Source organism: Cyanistes caeruleus, chromosome 6 (assembly GCF_971803275.1).
Source record: "Cyanistes caeruleus chromosome 6, bCyaCae1.hap1.1, whole genome shotgun sequence".
NCBI lineage: Eukaryota > Metazoa > Chordata > Aves > Passeriformes > Paridae > Cyanistes > Cyanistes caeruleus.
This window is the reverse complement of record NC_141706.1, coordinates 61901236-61924127: the sequence shown is the minus strand read 5'-3', so window position 1 is coordinate 61924127 and position 22892 is coordinate 61901236. Positions and strand designations below refer to the sequence as shown.

General features: G+C 40.2%; 1 protein-coding gene across 12 annotated transcripts in view; it reads right to left on the bottom strand.

Moving 5' to 3' along the window:
* The window catches only part of ESR2 (estrogen receptor 2), a 45852-nt gene that overhangs the window by 9933 nt on the left and 13027 nt on the right, over positions 1-22892 (bottom strand). For 6 of the 12 annotated variants that reach the window (XM_086892514.1, XM_086892517.1, XM_086892513.1 and 3 more), the window contains 4 exons: positions 19803-20275; positions 15471-15646; positions 12572-12688; positions 4064-4363 (listed from right to left, as the gene is read on the bottom strand). In XM_086892514.1, the coding sequence (XP_086748640.1) occupies positions 4064-4363; positions 12572-12688; positions 15471-15646; positions 19803-20275 (1066 nt within the window). Of the gene's footprint in view, positions 1-4063; positions 4364-12571; positions 12689-15470; positions 15647-19802; positions 20276-20826; positions 20940-21523; positions 21894-22892 lie in introns of those variants that run through there. The other 6 variants (XM_086892518.1, XM_086892519.1, XM_086892522.1 and 3 more) reach the window with 3 other exon arrangements.

Here is a 22892-nt window from a genome sequence, read left to right as displayed (position 1 = left end):
TGAGGCCAGGATGGATGGGGATCTGAACAACCTGGGATAGGGGAAGGTGCCCCTGCACATGGCAGGGGGTTGAAATGAAGCAATCTTTAAACCTAACCCTTCCAACCCAACTCATTCCTTGATCCACTCTATGATTTATTTCTCTCCAGAACTTACAGCAAGGCCTCAGATAACACTGCAGCACTGCCAGAAGGCAGAAGCAGTCAAAAAAAAAACAAAAAAGAAAAGTACACACTCCAAACCGAAAGACCAGAAGTGTAAATTATCAAAACATGAGTGGGAAAACAGACTGCTCAGTCAAGGAGGAAAACACAGATGTGATAAAGAGCCGTTCAGTGATCAAAAACAAGATCAGGCCACAGTTTTCAAAGCTGTGTTCCCTTAGCTTGGGCCCTTGGCAAAGGTGCTCCATTTTCAGATGAGCTGGCATCCCTGACACTGTGTGGTGACAAATCTGTACAGCCTGGCCATGGCAGACAGGTTTCCTGAAGTTCTCCCCAGTGTCTGAGGTCTTAAAATACACACAGGATGTTTGGGCTGCCAAAGAATCTCTCTGTCAGTAATTTATACAATTAATTTTAATCTTATTACATTACTCAGCTGGAAGACAGTCAGCAGCAGCCAGGGGCTGACATGAACTGGGCAATGCTCACTTTTATCATTGCTGAACGTGCTGCCTTTCAATGCTGGGGCAACCTTGCCTCTGATTTTATAAGAAGGGTAAAGAGGAGCCTGGGAGTGGCACCTTCCCTCCTGGATTCCACTGCCACAGAATTTACTACAGAACACACAGCAAACAACAGATTATCTGCCACACACACTCATCATTTAAAACTGCTGTTAGGAAAATATTCACTGAAATGTGAAATAGTACAAAAACTGACAGTGCCAGTTTCCTGGGAAACAACAGCCCAAAGACATTTCAGAGTACATTTAAATAAACATTTACACTGGCATGTATTGATTTCTCTAGCATAAACAAGGAATTATCAGGTTTTAAAGCTTCTCTCGAGTGAGAATCAGACCAAGTCCCAGGGTTCAATCTGCAGGTTCCTGAAGATCCAGGTTTATCACTGACATCATCTGCTAAACTCAAAATTATCAGTGGCAGCAGTAGGAGCTGTGGCCATGGAGCACAGCTGTTAGAAGGACTCTACTTCTCTTCTTCCTAACAATCTCATGGTCCAAATGTCCAGGACAGCAAATAACCACCACAGCTTTCACTGCAGAGCCCCATTTAATTTCCTCCAGACTACATTAAACTAATAATTTTTCTCTGACTGTATTAGACATCTTTTAGATTCTGGGCTCTATTCCTTATCATTTAATTATAAACTGCTAAGACAGACAAAGAAAAAGAACTTGTGCTGGATGTGTAAAAACTAGAAAAAGCCACACTGCTCTGGTCAGCAGCATACTAGGCTGCATAATGAATCCAAATTTCTACATTGTGACAGCATCTTATCAGTTTGCAATACAGGTTCAGCAATGAACCATGTTAAACTCTTTAAGACTAGGTCAACAAAGCAAAAGGCAACTACAGAAGCTGTGTTCTGCTGCCTGACAACCAAGAATTCGAATACTTGGAATTCATAAGGGAAAGAATCCAGATGTCACCTTCTATTTTACTGAGCAACAAAAAAAATATAATCCATTAGGCTGAAAATCCAGAACAAAAATACAGCCACAGAGTAAAATTCATAACAAAAGACTGTCATTAAATATTAAATATGAAAAACCCACAAAATATAAACATGCTTTTTTCCTATTTAGGCAAAAAATTATTGTTAATACAATAATGAAATTTTTTTCTTTTTTCACCTCCAGTGAGTGTCAAAATAATATCCAATAATAACTTAGAGATGAAAATGGTCTTCTAAGCCAGGTGCACAAAAGCAAATATTCAGCTTTTCAGAAAGTAAAATTACTGCTCATTGGGCCATTAGTCGAGAACTCTCTATTTTTCCCTAAGATGTTACCTCCAGGAACCAGGCAGGGATGGATATGCTTACCTTCAGGTAAGAGTTTTTGGAAAACAAAATTCCATGTCCTGAACTTTAGTCATCACATTTTTTTAATGAAAAACAAAAAAAATCAATCCACATTGACGTGAATGCTCCAACTATCATTGAATATGGCAGTGTCACTTATAATTGGGTGCATATTAAACATAGCATCTATTTTTGGCATTGCTCTAAAATGTTGTTTATTTCTGTTGTCTGTGAAAAGAGTGAACAGAAAAAATAAACATATACTACAAAGTGTCAGCATTCCCAGGAACTGTTTTGAAGGGTTTGATTGCTTCAATAGGTTTTCTTCATACAATTCTCTTACTGCCAAGAAAAAGTTTTTATTTCTGACATATGTTGAAAATAAACTAAAAGTGACTGATGCCAAAATTCGGGTTCGTTTGGAAACTGATCTGGTAAAAAATAAAAATAATTAATCTCAGCTGGCTGAGGGTTTGGGTTTGTGAATTTGTTTTTCTTAAAGAATTCCCAGAGTTAAAAAAATAGAAATTAATAATAATCAGAAAATGGAAAAGGTTGGGTTGGGGGTGCTTCCCACTGAAATATTGCTTAAAATGAGGTCATTTTCTAAGACTGTTTTTTCGTCACAATTCACTTCCTACCAGATAACCATGACTAAGTGGAGTCCTCAGAAATGGCACACTTTAGTCACATTTTTATGATTAGACAAGAAATAATAATGATAGATACCATTTAACCCCTTATGGTTACTTGCTTCACAGTTCTTTTCAGAGTTTCTTAAGCCAGGAAAAATAAGGATAAAGGATTTGTGCTCTCAGTTTTAAAATATCCCACATTAACAGCAAAACTATCATCTCTTTGCAGATGTCCAGCGTAGTTTGAGATGCTCTGGGGTGCAAACATCTCCTCCCCTGTAGCTCAGGAGCTGGCCTGGAATCTGTACACCCCAAAACCACCACACCTGGACCCTCCAACACAGTGTCTGAGACAGCTGTGCCCCTGGGAGATGTGTTCATCTCCAGCTGGAGCTGGAAGCACATCAGCAGCTCCACCTAGACCTGAAACAGGATGTGCTTCCCTGACCACTGAATTCCTAATTTAAGGATTAAATGAAATATTCTCCTCCGAGTTTGCTTCCTGCACCGTGCACACACTGTGTTTCTGGAGGGAGGGGGTCCTGTCCTGTTTTCCCAGGTGTGTTCTCCAGAAGCAGCAGCTCTTTATGGTGCACACCATGGCAAAAGCAGGGCACACACCATCACCCTTCAACACAAAATCCAGGAGAGGATCCATAGAGTGCCAGCTCCCAGCACTGCACTCTTTCTGAAGCTCAGGATCAAACCCCAGACTGCCATGAGTCCACCAATTATTCCATGCTTTTAGCTCACTTTCAGTTTTTTATTCTGCCTGTTTTAGTCACGGGTACTTCGTGTAGAAGGAACTGCAAATGCTCAATGTTTCTGGTTTGTGAGAAGTTCAGAGGTTCATTGTCATGATGCCATGGACATGTATGAGACATTCCAGGCAGCTGTACTGCAGTGCATGTTCTTGGTGTTGTCAACAACCAAAAGAACCCTTACTGATTTTTGTTTTGAAGGAGTGCATATGATAAATCTGAAATCAATACTGAGCTCCACTGATGTTTTTCTGTTGCTGCTGTGTCCAATGAAACGATTACAAACACCCAGGACTTGGACACCCTTCACCTGAGAGAAACCTTCTATCAGGACTCAAGGAAAGAATTTGATGTTAAAAGGAGTCTTCTAAACCAGCTTAATCAGGTATTTATAGCTGAGGTAGAAATTGCATACAACACCAGCTCTGCTTTGTAGCAAAATGAACAAGTATTTGAGTAAGAACAGACAGCAAGATATGGGTTATATTGTGTCTCAATCAAAAAACATCCAGGTTAATTCCTGAGAGCAATAAACTCTCCATTACTTAGCAGGATGTAAAACTTGACTTTCACACCATGCACTTACCGTGCTGCTCTGTCACGTCAGAGCAGAGGAGGACACACTGACAGCAAAACCATCGACAGAAACAAATAAAAACAAGCCTGAATTTCTCACCAGGAATTTTCTTGGCCCAGCCGATCATGTGCACCAGCTCCTTGTCAGCCAGCTTTGTCAGGGACATCATCATGGAGGCCTCGGTGAAGGGTTTGCTGGGCCGGCTGACCAGCACGTGCGGCGGCTCCGCTTCCAGCAGGGTCAGCACGAACTGCTCGGGGCTGACGGTGCCCAGCAGGATCTCCTTCACCCGCGTCGCTGCCTCGTTGTACTTCTTGGCTCTGCCCAGGCAATGCACCCGCTCCTCGGGGTTGCGGTGGCTCCGCAGGATTCGATAACCACAGCGTTCTCTTCTTGAGCCTGGCACGAGAGGCATGTGGTTGCATTGGAGAGTTTTTCCCACAGAATTTTTCTGCCTTATGTAAACCCAAATATTTGGGGAGAAGGGGGAAAGCCCTTTAATATTGGGTGTTCTAATATCGAACATTAAGTTTCTAAGGCATTCAGCACAGACTTAACTTTGCCCCGCTGACTTCAGCTGAGGGGTTTTGTTTATTCTACTAAACAAAAATAAAGTTTAAAAATGTTTGGTTTCAAATATCAGCTAACTCAGTTTAAAAGTCCAGTGGGAAACTCCCATTGACATCAAAAAGATGTAAATCAGATCTTTAAAGGCAAATAAAGATAGCTGATTGTAAATTTTGCTTTATATGTAAAGTGGGGGAATAAAAGACTTGAAAGTCTGGGCCACGTTACAGATCAAATGCTTCAGGAACAAGCACAGCTGGGCCTCAGAGTCAGCTGGATGTTCAGCCAGTGATTCACAAGATTCAACATTTTCTCCCCATACCCCAAAAAGCCAGCAGGAGTTTCTCCAAAGGGAATTCAGATATCTACAGCTAAGAACAAGCACCCCGTGTGGAGTCCTGTCTGCAGAAGGTTATTTCTGTTGCAAAGAGCAGTCCTTTACATTCCCAGATTTAATTAATTGTTCATTCTGACAAATCTAAACATTGTCCAATTCTTGGTCAATGCTATTGGTAGCACCACTGTTACACATTTTTGCATAGCTTCCAAGGAAAGCATCTAAAAGGTTCTCCAAAACCATAATATTCACAAAATACTCAGCTATAGTTCTACTTCAGATAGCAAAGAGGTCCAAACATAAGCCAAATTAAAAATAAGGGCAGTGGGAGCACAAAAAATTAATTTCAGATATGGTTGACAAGGCTTTGTCTTGCTAAATAAGACACTGGGTGAATGCAGACCCTCAGGCTCATGTGGCAGAGGAACCTCAGGTGGAGGTGGCTCCTCAGGTCATAGTCCAGTCATATCTTCAGCAGCTGTCAAACAGCATTTGGGTCAGTCTGTAGGAGGGGTGAATGCAGAGGCCAGTAAGGAACAACCTGAGTAAGGACCAGCAGAGTCTTTCACAACTTTTAGGATGTGGACCTTTCGGTTGAAGGTGGCTCTCACTCTCTCACTTGCTGCCTGTTCAGTAAACCATGTTGGATGCAGGAGAAAGTTAAAGAAGTTCTCATTAAGAAACTCTCAATATTGGAGCACACACTTTCCCTGGAAATCGAAGAGATTGGAGAAGACCAATAGGCAAAGCTGGTTTGATGAACAGACCTCAGGCACAGAGCTATCCAAGCTGGACGGGCCATTTGGAACTGGAAGTATTTTTCAGCTGCAAGCCCAGCTTAAGGCCTGCACCATTTGGAGAAAGAATGGATTTGCAACTTTGAAAGGGACATGGGTATGATGAAATGGGCTGAGTGCAGCGAGGATATTTGCTTAAATAATGGATTGAAGGAAATAAATAATTTGTAGAACCAAAGGTTTAGCCAAATGACAACTAGCTAGAAGTTGCCAGAGCAGATGAACAGCAGCTAAGGGAAGATAACATACCAGCAGAGACACTCAGAGCGTGAGTCTCTGTATTATCTTATGGAAATTCATGGAATGAGACTTGATGAAAATACCCAAAAAAAGGTTCCCTGCAGAATTACAGAAGTAACAAAGCAATTTCTTCCACCATCATTCTGGGCAAATCCTTCCTGAAGAGAGTCAAAGGCCACCGAGGCATAGACTATTTTCTACAAAGACACCTGGATAATGTAGTGAACTCTGTGCTAAGCCTCATTTCTTCATTAATGCACAAAGGTCAAGAGGAAAATCTTCAAGTGGTTTGTGAGCTTCCAAAAAGACCACTAGAATGGCACAGTGGGCTGCAGACTGTTCTGAAATCATGTAAATCACAGTAAGTATGTATTTTCCATCAGGGAAGACAAAAAGTAAAGGCTGACAGTGAAATAGGCAACTGGAACAACAGCTGGAGACACATGAGGAGATACCCAGGAGCCAGGATGCTCTGCCTACAGATATCCATGGCTCTGAACCCCACAGCATGGGACAGACCATAACCACAAAGAAATAAAGCACATTGTTTCTGCTTTTTAGAACACTTAAGTACATTTCCCAGGGGCAGCTTGAAACACAGAACAAGAAAAATAGCAGAGGGAATAAAGCCATGGGCAGGGTAGAGTAAAAATTTTCTTGGGCTATCCAAAAATACCAAATGCTCTGTGGCATGCATTATCTGAGTTATCTTTTCCAACTCACTGTTGTAAAGATCTTTAAATGATATTTTGTAGCCTATAAGTATAAATTTGAGCTTATATAAATATACAGAAAATATAAACACACAGATAATTGAGCAGATACTTTAATAAATATAAAAGAAATCAAATTTAAAAGCAATTTAAAAAACAGTTCAGCATTCTGTTTTAATTGACAAAATCTTGAACAATTTCCACCTGCACAGCTGTACTCCCTGCTCCATCTAAACATAATTCAGTCAGCTTATGATTTTGAGAGTATTAAAGTAATCAATAGTTGTGAAGGGTTCTTACTGGGAACTAGTAAACCTCTTTAAATTACTTTAGGTTATTTAACTGAATTGACTTTTTTATATAACCAGTTCTTATTATATAAAATATGCTCCATTTAAAACATAAATCAAATTTCTAAAATCACATTACTAGTGCAGAAAGCCAGACTAGGAGTATTACATTTCTACATAAAAACTTGCTACTGAAGAAAATGTAAAACAAGGTGGGAAAAAACCCATCCAAAGCAAATTCTGAGTTATTTGTTCTATTTTTTGTTCACCATATATTACCCAAAGCAGAAGTAGACAGAATCCAAGGAGCATGCATAAAAGATAGTTAAAAGCGATAACATTTATAAATACTTTTTATTTCTTTCTGCTTGCATTTAAGGAAAAAAAGCTACATTTAAACTCTCTAGTTAACTGAAACAGCAGGAGACACCAGTTGTTCCCATTAAAACAACTTTCAACAACATAAAGGAGCTTCTTTGCTTTCTATTCAATTCTAAAGTTTAGGCAGGACTAAGAAATTTGGCCTATACATCCATTAGCATGCAACAGACATGTATAAGTGTTTATAAAGCTATATATTATAAATAATTATCAACCAGCCTAATGTTTTGCTTAGGTAGATACAGAGATATGAATCAGTGTGTGTAAAGGCAGAGCAATGAAATACAGCTTCCCAGCTTAGGGACTATCTTCAACTTTACCACAAACTCCCTAACTGTACTTAATATCTAATATTCATTTCTATAAATGTAATTCAGGCAATTGCAGAAGTGCAAAATTATCAAATTCCTCATTCTTCCTACCACACTCTCCTTATTTAGAGCTATTTTGTGCAAGAAAATTGCTGTATTCAGCTGAGAATGCTGGACCAAGGGCAAGACCTTGAGCTACAGCACCACAGACCACAAATAAATGACCCCAAGATACAAGGCACATTGAAAAAAAGGTCATTAAAATGAGCCTGTTGTTCACTCAGCCATGAACAAGCTGCAGCAGGTATTACTGGCAGTGAAATACATTATTTTTCAAGCTTTGCAAATTCTCTGCAAATCACAAATGCTGTCTGATATGGTGGGCAGTTACATGGCATGTTGCCCTTCATGCTGACTTTGGTCCCTGACAATGGCTCATGTAACTATTCAGTTCTGTAGCAACTGCAGATTCTACCACTGAATATTTTATAATCAGATTTTGAAAGTGTGAGAGCTTAAAACTGGCTCCAGTACACATTGGTAAATCATTATCACTCCAGTCACCTTTGAAAGCAAATGCAAATGCTCTGATGAGTACATATTCCAGAGCAGACCCTCGAATTCTCAAGAGTTGAGCCACTGACAAAGGACCTGCCATCTGTATAGGGATTTCTATAAAAGCTGAAATTCAATTAATACATCTGATGTCCAGACAATATCTTGAAATATTTTGTCCTCACTTATTTTCTGTGTGAAAAGTACTTTACAGTATTTCAACTGCACACAGCAGCCACACACAGGAGAAAGAGCCAAATCCTGAACCAGCCCACAGAGAAATCTGTTTTCTTTCTTGCAAACTTGTCAAATGATGCCAGGATTCAAGAGCAGCATCTCTCCATCACTTTTGAGTGTGGCCTCTCAGCCTCCTCACTCGAGGCTGAAAGGAGCTTTATCTTTGGAACAATTTCAACATGTTGAGAACTGACACATGGGGAGAAAGATATAGGAGCAGGGCAGAGGAGGGAATTAAAAGTCAGGGAAACTGAAAACTCCTTGTGAAAGCCTCAGGAAGCAAATCAAAAGGAAAGCAGGGCTTAGCTACTCCAAGAGTGAAAAGCAACTCCCCTCTACTTCACTGCCTTTAACAAACAGTCCAAGTCCATTTCAGCTCCCCAGGTAAGCACCAGAAAGTTCCAAGGGAAGATCAGTTTTATCCTGATCTGTTTTATTCAAGTTTGCTGGGCAGAGTTTACTGCAGTCTTTCTGTTTTCTTTGCTCCTGATGACAGTGCAATTTTTTTGTTAATTATTTTTCTACCACTGTTAGGAGTCTTACTGCCAAGCTTTAGCAGTAGCTTCCTTGTTTGGAAGAGCAGGGAACATGGATTTCCTGCAGAGGAGTTGGCAGATGCAATGTCTACGACCCTTGTGCTTTTGAAAAGGATGGTATATTTCATAAGAAAATCCAGTATCACCCTAATACAAGGCACCCCCAGCTTGGCCTGCACCAAAATACCTATGGCTTGTTTGCCTGACTTCTTAACCTTTTTGAAGGCGATGACAGCCAAGAGAATTTCAGACTAAGAAGCTGTAGAGCAACACTTTTCTGCTGTCTCCTACTGTATGGAAGATGGCCTGTACTGCTTAATCATATTTAGGCACAGAAATGTATGTTTTAAACACAAAAGTACCTAAGGGTGTGTTTTTATTGAGTTGTCTACTGATAATATGCAAAGCAAGGATTTAAAGATATGATGGGAATGGTGCCAAGATTTTATGAAGAGCTCTCATAAACTACAAAGTGGCAACTGAACTTCTTTTATCTCTTCTGCTGGACACAAGTGTCCACTGAGCAAAAATGCACTCACAAACCATTCTATCCCATCCAGGGCTTTAGCAGATGTGAATCAATCCTTTCGCTAAGTGACCTCAGAAAGGAGCAGAGATACAGAAAAGCACTCATTAAAAACAAAGTGCTCTCTTTTATGGCTTTCTACAATAAAAAGTTTTTATTAAAGCACAGTTTTTGTGAGAAAATGTCTGAGACATAATCGCTCTGGTCTGCAGGAAATGGCATTTACATTTCATGCAAGAAATACTGTCTTAAAATCTGTCTGATTTAAATGTCTGTCACCATGTGTCCATACATCAGCATTACTCACAGGTGCCACTTAACTCATCAGGTGACTCAGACAGTTCTGAATAATTTTAATGTTCTTTTTTCTGAAAATAAATTGTTCAGTGTCTCAAATTAAATTCTCAAGAATTTAAGCTTTACTGCTACTATTTAAAAATTAATTATTTAAAAATGCAGTCCTTTTTTTTAGTTATAGTTTCAATTTATCTTTTTGGGGGGGGGCTGGCACAGTCATCAATGTCCTGCAGACAATCATTATTGTAGAAAAACATGTTTATGAATATGTGACAAGATTCAAGGGAATGCAGGCTAGGACATCAGTGCATACTATAATTTATTGCTTGTAATACCACAGTGCCTATGAGGAATAATCACACACCAGGACTTTCTGGACAGCTAGAATAAAAGGATTCATTTAAGGCAAGCATTGTGGAGGTCTAACTTAGAATATCATTCTGGAATCAATCTTTACCAAACCTTTACAACTCCAGAACTGGGGCTATAAAGAAACTTCACTTGGAAAAACTTCAAGCAGAATTCTGAGTCATAAAAATGACCAGAAGACAGTGGCATCGTTCAGAAAGTAATATTTTGAAAGGTGTCTTATTTGCAGTTTGTACTTTCTTTCCTAGAGGTAAGTACAAACACCAATAAAGTTGAGATGCATCATCACTGCAGGAAAAGACAGGAGCTTCACATAGAAAGAAGCATCTGACTTGAGCAGAAGAAACTAAATGTACTTCAGGAGTACAGAAATAATACAAAGAACAGTTGAAATTTCAGTTCTACTCTGGGAGTTATCAGCTAGAAATGATTAGGGAGGCTGCAGTCACAACAGATCATGGTGTGATTATGAACTGGCAGCATGATGTTACCTTGAAAAAGGCAAATAGGATCCTGGGTTATGCACAGAGGAAAGCTCCTGCAGCAACAGAAATGTATCAGTGCTGCTGCAGTGAGGGAAGTCACTGGACTGCTGTCCATGATTCTGGGCATCCAAGTGCAAATGGTGTTATCTCTGTCCAGAGCAGGTGGAGGGACAAGCTACCCTGATGACTTCCAGATTTATCTACTTTCCTTATTTTGCAAGAGGAGAAGTTTTCTTGGTTTATTTAGCCAACTAAAACAAAGGTTGTGAGGGGATATGATGCAGTCTTTAAACAAAACCAGGCCATTAATAACAAAGAGAAGAGGAGCCTCTAAGCTAAAAGACAATGTAGTTACAAGAAAAAATTGACATTAATTGTTCAGCAATAAATGCAGGCTGAAATTCTAAAGAATGTTCCTAATGAAAGAAGTCGTATTTTGCAAACAGTCTTCAGATCAAAGCTGTGGGAGGATAAAAATAGTGTCTAGTTTTGAAACAGAAATAGGTATCTACATTACATGGGATGAAACAAGATGCACGCCTGCAAATCATGGAGAGCCAAGCACAGGGACCTTTCCTGTCCACTCCAGTGTCCTTGTGGGTTATTTTCCCAGCCTGTTTCTATTGCATACATTGGGGAATCTATAAGAAATAGCAAACCTTGACTGTAAACATACATGAGACTGAAACATTTCTCAATTTTTTTTCTTAAAAGTAACCTTTAAAATATCATCTATAAATGATCAACTGCATTGAAGTCATATTGATGTAAGTATGAAATAGGGATAAAAGAAAAGCCTGGAAAATTCTGCGTGGTGCAGTGATAAAAAGTGGTTGTTCATTATTTCTTTTGGTGGAAGAGCTATGTGGCATCATCTCAAGATAGTTTGTTCAAAGAAAGGAACTGCCCTCCCACTGCCTTCCCCTTGCTGCCCCAACAAAGCCCCCACAAAAGCCTGGCAACCAGAGAGCTTGTTCTTCCCAGGATAGGTGGCCAAGCTGCTGTTGCAGATGCTACACCTTTATAGGATTAAAAAGAAGGACAATGGAAAATCTGTTATTCTACTAACATCCCCAACCATTAATTTTTGGATGCAGCGAGCTGACAGCAGTAGCTCCTCGTACACATTCCTACACTCCTCCCAAGGCCACCATCAGAGGTGGAATACTGGGTCAACTAACTATTGCTTCCATGTAAAACTGCTGCTCCTGCAGTGCATCCAACCAGCAGAGCACAGCACAGGCTCCTTCACCTTACATGAGCAGAGACTGGCTCTGGGAGGTTCTGGAAGCAGCACCTCTTGATTTCCTGTGGATGCTGAATGTGAGAGATCAGGCAGGTAGCACAGTGTCTGTGTGAAATTAAGTCACATAACTTTCTCACACTGGCCTGAGAAAGTATGAGGAGGAATTCAAACAGTCTTTAGAGAAGGAAAACAACCTTTGCTGGTGTTGTTTGTCTCCTTGTTGTTTTCTTCCAAGAAGCAGTCAAGGAGTGTAGTTCCTAACTGTCCAATGATGGTGATGTGTTGGTTTGATGACCAAAGAAGTTTTACCTTTTCCAACTTTCTTGGAACTGTCTATAAAAGAAGATCTGGAAAATAAAACTAGCTCTCTTTTGCAACTAATCTTGAGAGTCTGTGTCGCCACTCTCACTGTTCCTAATACAGTGTGACAATTTCCCATTCTGTGTGTCATGGAAGTAGCCTGCCTCCTCAAAACTCTGCAGAGATTATATGGTTTTCACATGCTTAACCTACACCTTGCCCCTTCCCACAGGCTTTCTTCTGAAAATGACAAGTCTTCTTCAGCTTTAAGAATAATTTAATTCCTTCCTATAAAACCTGCTTAAACCTTGCTTTAGTTGTGCCTTCTTAGGATCCCAAGGGAAAAACAGACACAGAATTGGCTGAAGGGAAGAAAACACCAAACCAGCAAAACCCAAGCTAAGAATGTGGCAAACTCACCACACTTCATCATCCCCACTTCGTAGCATTTCCGTAGCCGGCACGCCTGGCAGCTCTTGCGCCGGTTTTTATCTATTGTGCATTGATTGGTGGCTGGGCAGATGTAATCGTTGTGTCCTGCAGTGGGGCAAGAAGGGAAAATCCAACATTTCCAACCATCATTCAGTCATTTCACAAATCAGGCATGTTCTTGGCTTTAAACAATTCAACTTTTTCATGTGCATATATCTAAGCTCTGTTAATTTAACTGATGCAAAAATGCATATTTATCCTATAATGAACATCAGCCTGTGGCCTCAGAATTAACCAGACAGCATTGCTCAGCTTTACAGTGGTGACTGTCAGATTAGCAAGCACCTTCTAAAAACCAACTAATTTTTTGAGAATGGAACATAGACTCTTGTGGAAATTTGCTCCCAGCCTCCAATTTCTTACTGCATATTGCGAGTCTATAGCTGGAAGTCCCCAGATTTTAATTTTTTTTTCCCCCCTCAGCAGAATTGAAAAGAGCAGCTTCAGTCCTGGAAAGATTTAAGTAAACTACAGCTCTATTTACTGAACTCTGACGTGGTGAGTTCCAGGAATGAAGAAGCCTTTGAAGGATTGACCCTGGACCAAAGTTAACAATAAAACAAAACAAAACAAAAAAAGCCAAGATAGAAGGCAGACTGGTATGAAATAATGCATCCTGTAACAACAAAGAAAAGCACAAGTAGAGGGTGTAAATTTTAGATATTCTGGAAAAGTATTTAGCTTATTTTCATCAGTATTCACTGCAGCCTCTTTTGTTCTTTTCTCATTCTTTCCCATATCACCTCGTTCCCACCCACACCCCTTTATGTTACTGTATTTCATTAATCAATAATCTGGTCCAAAGGTTTATTACTGTAAACTGAACTTGGGCTCACTCTGGCGTAAATACAGTTGAATCATCTCCTGCCAAATAGTGGAACTCTCTTGCAGCAATTACTAAAGGATGCAAAAAAAAATTCATTTACTTTTCTTAATATCTTTTTCCCCAGGCTGCTTTTTAAGTTGGTTTGGGTTTTGTTTTCCCTAACCAAAAATAAGATCAGGCAAAAATACAGCTATTAGAATGATTTTTTTTTTTTTCACTTGGTGCAAATCCAAGAGTTCATGTCCCCAAGAGTAATTATTTAACTGAGGCATTGTGACTATTGCCATGCAAAATTAGAATTATTTTAACCTTGAATTTTTCAACTGACAATTTAAAAAAGATCTTGTTACAGTTTGTCTCATTTCCTACTGGCAGATACAACTGAAAAACAAATTACTGTTTATCACTCTTCACACAACATGGAGGGGAGAGGAGGAGGAAGCTCTCTGTTGCACACAGGAATATAAAGTTAAAACTCTTGTGGCCTTGGGATAATTTAAGTTGCAGGCAGATGTTCAGCAATGGGACAAACAGACTACACTGCAAATTCAGATAAGCCAAGGAGACCACACACAGTTTCTCAGTCATACTTATAATTTTAATTTAATTCATGAACCCGACATTTTGGTCTATGGCAGGCCCAGAAGTATTTTATTTTAATACACAATATCCTGTATAACAACTATTGCAACTGAGTGCTTGATAGTGTTTTATGCCAAGAACTGGCTTTCTTTTATTTGCTTTTTTTATTCTTCCATTTGAATTATAAGCACTATTACCTGACAGAGTAGACTGAGGTGTACAAAAGGCCACAGTGGGTAATTTGCTGGTGGCCCAAGTACATGTGAGCAACACAGAGCAGGCAAAGCATGTACTCAACAGAAAACACCTTGAGATCAAATTCAGTCTTCATTTGTGACAAACTGGACACAAAGGTCTGTTCAATTAATTTAGAAATCAAAAGTACTTGCACTAGTAGAAATTGCTATTCACCTGTGCAGAATTTGCACAATGAATTGAAAAGGCAAACCAAGTTCTGAATTAAATTTGATTCTCCTACTGGCACCATCTCTGCCATATTAAGTGAAAAGAAAATATCTGCAGATTGCTAAAGGCTCTGCAGACAGAAAAGGAGATGAACATTAAAAATCAAACAGCAACAGGATTTTCTCCATCAGTATCCATGTGTAGCAGCCAATGTCAATAGAAATGATTTTCCACCAAAAGATCCCAGATGAGGCCAAAGATCAGGATAACTAGGCCAAGGTTAAAGGAACTGAATGCCCCAAAGCTGCAATACAGTGCCTAAGTGGCTTCCACTGGCTGTGACAGCAAACATGGAGCCCTACGTTTACTTCACAATGCAGAAGACATGCAGCAAACTTTAATTAAACACCAGATATTTAAGAATTTAAACATGGAAGTGGAAGTCTTAGACAGAGAGCTCTGGCAGAGTAGGAGATACTGCAGTGCAGGCTCTGAGGGGTGGAGGGCTGAGCTTTATTGATAATCAGGTTAATACCTACAGGTATTTTTCCATCTTCCACAGTGTGTAGATACTACACACTATGACTCAACACCTCCAGGCAACAGACTCTTGTCAAGTAGAGCTCCCAGCAAGCAAAGTCTCCAGATAATTGCCTACTCTTACTGTGTCTATGACAACTAATTCTCAATTATCACAACTAAGCTGGGCCACAAACTCCCATCAGATTCACAGGTCTGCAGCGCCATCCCACCCAGGCCTGTGCTGCAGGGCCTCACTGTGCTATGCATTCCACCTCTTCTCTAAATAAATCAGTTCTCACTCTGTCATGTTTCCAAGTCTTGGTAACATCAGAGCCAAGAGATAAAACAGTCAAATCATGTGTTGCTCTATTTTCAGCATGGAGCACCAGACACCAGGATTTCAGACCAGCTCATTAATAGGTCAACTGCTGCAGCCCCTGGCCACATGAAACTATTTATTTAAGCAAAGTTATCAAAACCTGTTTGTCCTACCTTGAATGCTTCTTTTAAAAAATGCTTTGCAGCCTTCACAGGACCAGACCCCATAGTGGTATCCTGAAGCATAGTCACTGCAGACTGCACAGAAATGGGCATCCTTTTTTGAGCCAGGATTATTTGCAATTGGGCTTGTACAGTCATTGGCATTAGTTTTTCTTTTTAATGTTTCTCTGATAGAAAAGAAAAACATCTGTTATAAAAGAGGAAAAATTTAAACTGCACTGCAAAGAGTTTCATAATTTTCCTTTGTCTTCTATCCTCTCTCTATAGAGTCTTCATGTTCCTGAACACAGGAGAGTGTGAAACACTGCTAAGCTTTCTCTGACAAGATAATTTAAAGCACATAGTCTGATCCCAGTGAAGACACTAGAAGGATTTAGGCATAAAACTGGACTGCTGCTGAATCAGTCACATGAACCCTGGGAAAATCATATGGAATGCTTGAAGAATTATTGAAATGTGCAAGTCCAGGAATTTGTGAACCAAGTGGATTTTGCCCCATGGGAGCTTCACATGGAAAAGGAGAACTCGTACAGCTCAGACTGACATAAGTGCTACAATGAACACAGCTGCAGTTGCTTTGTCCTGTTAGTAAGGCAAAATTACAACACACATTCATTCTGAAGTATTTCATCCTTTACATGAGGCTTTACTCATTCAGTGACATGGAGAGAAATAACTGAGGTGTGAATCTCAGTCTACAAGATCAGCTCATGATGTTAAACAAAGTTTTCTGTTCAAGGTGACAGCCCATGTTGATCACCCTAATGCTAAACAAAAACAAGTCTGAATACAAGAAGAATGAAGAAACACAATTAATAAAATACTTCCATACATTAAAAAAAAATTGTTGCTCTATATAAATTAGTAAGATATAGACATCCCTGCAGCATTGAAAATAACTCCAACATACAGGAACAATTCTTCATAACTGGATTAAAATTAAAACAGGAAAAGCCAGGAAAAGACAGTCAATTCCTGAAACCCAGATCCTGTAAACAAACACCAGAGGAAAGGAATTTAGATTATCAGTAATGTTGGGTTTAGGTATAGGAAGTACATCCATTGTATCCTTTTTATCTGAACCTCATTTTCTTGGTGGGTTTTGCACATTGTGCTTTCAGGGTCAATACCATTTCTAGACAGAGAAAAAATAGTGTCACGCAAACTCTGAGCAGCTCAGAGTGTGAGAAAAGGAATGGTGTACAGTCAACTTATAGGTATAAACTTAAACATGGAGGCAGAACTTAGGATCTCTATAATTTTCCTCATCCTGCCTTTCAGAAGGATTAAGGGGGGAGAAGAAAAATCAGTCCAGATAAGACAGCAGGTAGCATGGTTTATGACTTCTACAGAACAAGGGCAAGTTTAGAACAGAATATTGGAAACATGCTGAAAGTGTTGTCAAAGAGGCTTTAATTAATATATTAAAACTAGATTCTATGCTGGTTTCATGACAGGAGGTAAGGACAAACACACCCACATGCCAACTGAAAATCATCAAGTTTTTGAGGAGAACGTGCTCCAATTTCCTCGTAAAAAATTTGCAAAGGAGGAAAAGGTGCTTCTCGGAACAAATTTCAAAAGAGAAAAATTAAGGTATTTGTTGTACAATTAAGTTATGAGAGATTTTTTTTAAAATGGTAATTCATCCAGATACAGCAGGGCAGAGGAGTGTTTAAGTATTTAACAAGCTTGGTCTTTGATTACACACACACACACCTCATTAATGGATTGGTGAATCACTGAGTTATTTCCTGCTCTGCCATGCTGGGAAGACCAGCGAGGGGGAACTCTCTGCAGGAGTAAAGGGGCTGTATCACACATGCCTAAAATGCTGCTAATGCAAGGAAGGAAAAGCATTCCTATTCCTTCCTGTTCCCCTGCATTTAGAAGTAAAAGTAATTTGGTGTTTCACATTAGTAAAAGAGGTATATTTTTAAGCTTTACTTGGCAATCATTATCCAATTGTGAGGGTCAGAAGAGGATCAAAATCAGCTGGAGAGCCTCTCTATGACTGATTGATATGCTGTGGAGAGCAATGTTTATTGCCCTTGATAAAGCACTGAGGTTATGAATGAAAGTAAAGAAAAAGCGCATGCCGTAACATCTCGGTGATGATTGTCAGTTTTTACCTCCCAGTCATGACAAGCGTTTTTAAAAAGCGCTTTTTCTTTCCTTGCTTAAAAGTTTAACAACAGCCACCCTACACTCATGCAAGCTGCAAGGCTTCCTCAGACTTGTGACAAGCAGCTTGCACACAGCAGAACCGTCTGGAACAAATTCCTCCTGTGGGCCAAGCAGCATCACAGCCGCTTGTCTGTGCCAGCTGCAGCCTCACACCAGGAGGCTCAAACCCCATCAGTTTGTTACCACTGGCTGTGAGGACAACAGACCCTGCAAACAGTCAGGGCTTATGGTAAACATCCCATACCCTGAGACTGCTGCTCCAACTGCGTCTCCACACACAGGGCAATCCAGAGAGGGCAGCCCCACATGTGGGTAGAGATCACATCCCAGCTGCTGTAGGACTGGGGCACACCAGCATGCTCAGCAGAGGAATGAGCTGCCAGCTCCTGCAGGTGAGCTGGAAGTGACTGGATGGATGCCCACAATGCTCCTGCCTCAAAGGATGCAGGAAAATAGGGGATGTACCTGGTGGCTACCAAGGAACCACATGGTGAAAGATTTATTACTTTACACCTCCTAGTACTTCTCTCTAATTTATGATTGTGGTTTCTATATGGAGATACTACCTTTCTAAAAAAGAATCAAGACTTCACTCAAAGTAATAAGTCACTGATTTTCTCCTGGGCATCCTTCTATTCTGAGCAACCTGGTCTAGAGGGTGTCGCTGTCCATGGCAGACGGGCTGGAACTAGATGGTCTTTAAGACACCTTTCAATTCAAACCATTCTGTGAGAAAGAGGTTATACTCCAGATTTTCTTGATTTCTCTTTAGGTTAGGTCATCATCAGCTGCATGGGCAATAGTCCTTATATATCTATACAAATAGCTGACAACTTACTCATTTGAACTCCAGTGGGACAGGTTCAGCTTTCCTTCTTTATGTTGTAGAGAGGGCACTGCAGAGCATCAGATGGTGCTCTTGCTCCTGGGTTATTCCAGCTGCTGTCCCAACATCTGGACAGCTTCAAACACTAACCTTCCCAGGGCTGTCAAAGTTCTGGAACCTTAACCAATGTGGAAAGAGTTTGGATGTTACCCCTGTACACATCAAAGCTGCTCGGGGAATTCTTCTCTATGTAAGTGCTTCCCAAAGAGTCTTTCCCAAACCACACACCTACACTGAAAGCATATTTGCTCTCCAGAACTGCATCAAACCCACCCATTGCAGGAGTGTGGGTAGTCTCAAAAATAGCACAAATCCTTTATTAACCATTGAACTAAAACTGTTGCCAGGACACATTATTTTTCATACTCCAAACGACTGCTGAAGTTAAGTAAGGAGGCCTATGAAGAGACGCACAGCTGCTGAAGCAGGAACAGCACCTGCACAGCCTGGGTTTTATCCATCCAACAAGCGTTATGCCCATGAATGGAGCAATTTCATCACCTGATGATCCAGATGCTGATTAGGGTTTGCAATATGAGTAAATGTGCGGAACAATAACATGTTTTTGCAAACAGAGCTTCATGTCAGCTGAAAATTCAGCCTGTGACTCTGCTCTTCGCAACAACTTTACAAAGTCAGTGGGAACAGCAGCAAGAAACAAAGTCAGGCTTTTTCAGCAGCAGCCCCCTTTTAACATGATGCATGCTGCTGTGTGACAGCTTATACTAAAACCAAAGAGCAAAGAAAACATTTTCCTTGAATTTCAAGTTAACAAAAAGCCTTCACATCTATTAGAAGTTGTAAAAAAATAATCTGGGTAAAAATGAATTCAAAAAATATTGTATGAGAAGGCAAAAAGAATGAACGTTTACCTCTTTCACTCAAAGGACTTAATCTCCCAGAGCATAATTTTATTGCACAAAATAGTACCTAGCAGTCTTGAAATTTTGTTTACACAATGTAAACTGTTCTCACACTGAAGGTATTTGTAATGCTCTGTATTGGTGTATAGTACTCTAAGGAGGTATTGAAAGAAAAAATCTTATTTCAGAAGCTACAAAAACAAACAAAACAAACAAGCAAGCAAGCAAATCCCCCAGACTGATTTGGTGTCTAGTTAAATTTTTTTGGCATAGTTTTGTTTTTCAGAGGGACCAACACATAGAAATCAAATGTAAAAAGAAAAGGCTTGAGCTAAGGAAACTGTAAAGAATATCCAGCCAAGTTTTCCAGCAAGAAGCAGCACTGACCTGCTCCCGGGCAGCACTGGCTCCATCGGTCGTGCCTCGCACCACAGGCTCTTGGGCTGCTCTGCATACAGCAGTGAGGACTGGCAGTGCAGAGTCAGAGGGGACAGATGGCCAGGAGCAGACCACAGCGCACTGGGGCTGGAGGTTTGCCTTGCACTCACGCTCTCTGGATCCCCAAAACTGCTGGCAATGTTGTAATTCACCATAGCAGGGCTGCAGAATGCCATTGCGGAATATTCGTGCCTGTTTTCCATGTAAGATGAGGGAATGTAGACTGGACTGTGTTCTGCTGCCAGCGTGGACTGATTGCAGCTGTAAGGAACTGGAGAGATGACACCAGCAGGTGAATTTTTAATTTCTGTTTTATTGCATCCAATATCCTGAAGTGGCAGCAACTGAGAAAAGTCCTTGTGAGAAGATGTGCACAGGGACATTTTGATGCAAGATTGAGGAGTGCTGTTTAAATATTCATCCTAAGATGATAAAGAAAAAAAGAAAAAAATTAAAAAGTAAGAAAGCTATGTATTAAGTCTTTTATAGAAAAGAAAAAAAAGGAACCAGTAAACCAGAAGTCATAAAAACATCTCATTAAAACAGATTACATACCAAATGCACTTAAATAGTCAATGTGCAAATTTACTACCTTTAAGAAAAACTTTCTAGAATATCCTTAAAAATAAAAGCTAAAATACACATTGAGTTCAGACTGCCTTAAAAAAAAATAATAATTTTAAGAAAAAAACTATTTGAGGCCTGCCTAAAATGAAGATGAAGGTGACAACTTGGATCTTAACAGTAGTTACTACCAGGGTAAATCTGCTCTCTATCAGAGCTAAAATTACCCCAAGATCCACAGCTATGGAGGAGAAATCAATTCTCTTTATAACAACTCACCATCTCTTGCTGTTAAGCACTACAGTCCTCAGCCTTGTACTTCAGGGTGCTTTCCTTTTCCATCACAAACATGTAACAGCAGGCATTTTGAAAACAGACAAACACACACACACATGCATATCCCCTATACCTTCCAAATCCAGAACTCCACTGCACATCCCTTTACATAGAGGAGGAAGACAGGTAGTGGATGTCAGCAAGCAGTGCAACTTCATCACTGAGAGGTCCCTGGGTATGGCACCTCTGAACAGAGCCATTGGAAAAGCACAAGTTATGAGACACAGATACTTCCAAAGCTGTCAATAAAACTCGAGTGATTTCTTAAGGTCCAGAAGTTTTAGATCTCCCTGCAACTCTCCATCCCCATCCCAACTACCCCCTGTCCTTTCTCCCATCTGACTCCGTTATCAAAACAAAGATTTTAAATTGCCCAAAGTAAATACTCTTTGCCAGATTCAGGCATAGGCAAATTATTTAAGAGAGAAAAGAATTTTGAAAAGAAAAAAATAAAAGCCCACCAAAATTATCCTCCTGAGACAGACCTCTGTTCTAGAAGCATTTACTGTAGCATTTAAAAATATTTTTTCTTTATTCTTCACTAAGACTTTAATCTGTAATTCATTCCAGCTTTAAAGACAGACCTCATTTGCAATTCAAAACAATTCTGTATCCAAAATAGGAAGTTTCAGCCCCCTGAACTGATATTGCAATGTACTTTTACATATGGTAATAAGATCCTAACATGAGAAACCAGAGGATAACTAAACATTCACCCACAGCTTTGCTATTCCACAAGTGGCCAAGGTAGAGATGCTAAATGTTCTTACCTTTTTTTTGCTTCACATGACCGTAAAACAAGATGAGGAAGATTCAAGCATAGGTTTGTTGAAGAACCAGCAACCTCCCTGTCCCCTAAGTTCTCAGCCCATGGCATTTCTAATATGCCACCTTGGGGCATTGATAGGCACCTCTTCTAGGGTGAGGACTGAGAGTAGAAGCACTAACAGAAAAGGGAAGAAATAGTCTTTTTGACTAAAATGGATAGTTGAGAGTCCTTCCTTCCTCCTCACTCTGCACTCTGGCAATGAAACTGAAGTTATGTGTAGAAATAACCAGAAACTAATTTAAATCAGCTCAGGCACTTTAGACCCAGCTGCTGTTTTTTCCTTTGTGGGAAACAGGAAAATGAGATATCTCAGCAGCTGTTTGTGTCCAGCAGTTTTTGGACTGGAACTCCAGGGCAGTCAAAGCAGGGGATTCTGACCTCACTCCTCACACAACCTACACACTTCATCTGCCCCCACCAGATGCTTCACAGCCTCCTCCAGGAAAAAACAGGCATTGTGCAAACTCCAAAAAAAACACTGATAAACCCGAAGGTGCTTTCACTCCCAGACTGTGAGGTGTGTAATTTTTTAGAAGAAAAAAAATGGAACAAAAAATATTTGGAGAATTTTCATGGGTTACTATGAGTGGGCCCAGTGAGCACACTGGATTCAACACACATTTAAAGACTCAGTATAAGCAAAGCTGTATTCCCCTTGCAGTCTCAGAGGCTGCAGATATTTAGGATGAGCATGGGCACTTTGCCACAGGATCTGGAAGGTCAGCAAAAGCTATGTTTACTTTGTCTCTCTGCCTCCTTTGGAAGGGCACACAGCTCAGGGGGACCCCAAACCCTTCAGAGAGAAGGACCTGAGCAGCACCACAGCAACATCTCTGTCACAGCCAGCTAGAGACATTCTGCTGTCACAGCTTTTGAAGCAGGCAACTGGTTGTGTAGCTTCCCTCAGCATTTAGAAAATAAATCCCTGCATGCTGTAGAAGCAGAGAGAACAGAGCTGCTACTACAAAATTTTTATGAACAGAAATCAGCTGAGATTTGAGTCATGTTTTTCTGCAGAGGGAATCCACTAATGTGTGTGTGCAGGGTAACTGCCTGCTTAGCATAAGGAGATATTGTCTCCAAAGGGCAGCACACAGTATTTAGAAACATATACAGAAGTTACCAGGAGCAAGAGTGAAGCTTGTTTTAGGGGTAGAAGTTCACACAAGAATAAGAAGTCAGTACAGCCTTCCTGAAAAACACACTGCTCATAACTTATTTACAAGAGAAAGAGACTCTGGGGTCCAGCAGGTTAAAGAAAACTGTACTCATGGTCTTCAGCAGGCTGTAATGTAGTGAAAAAATAACAG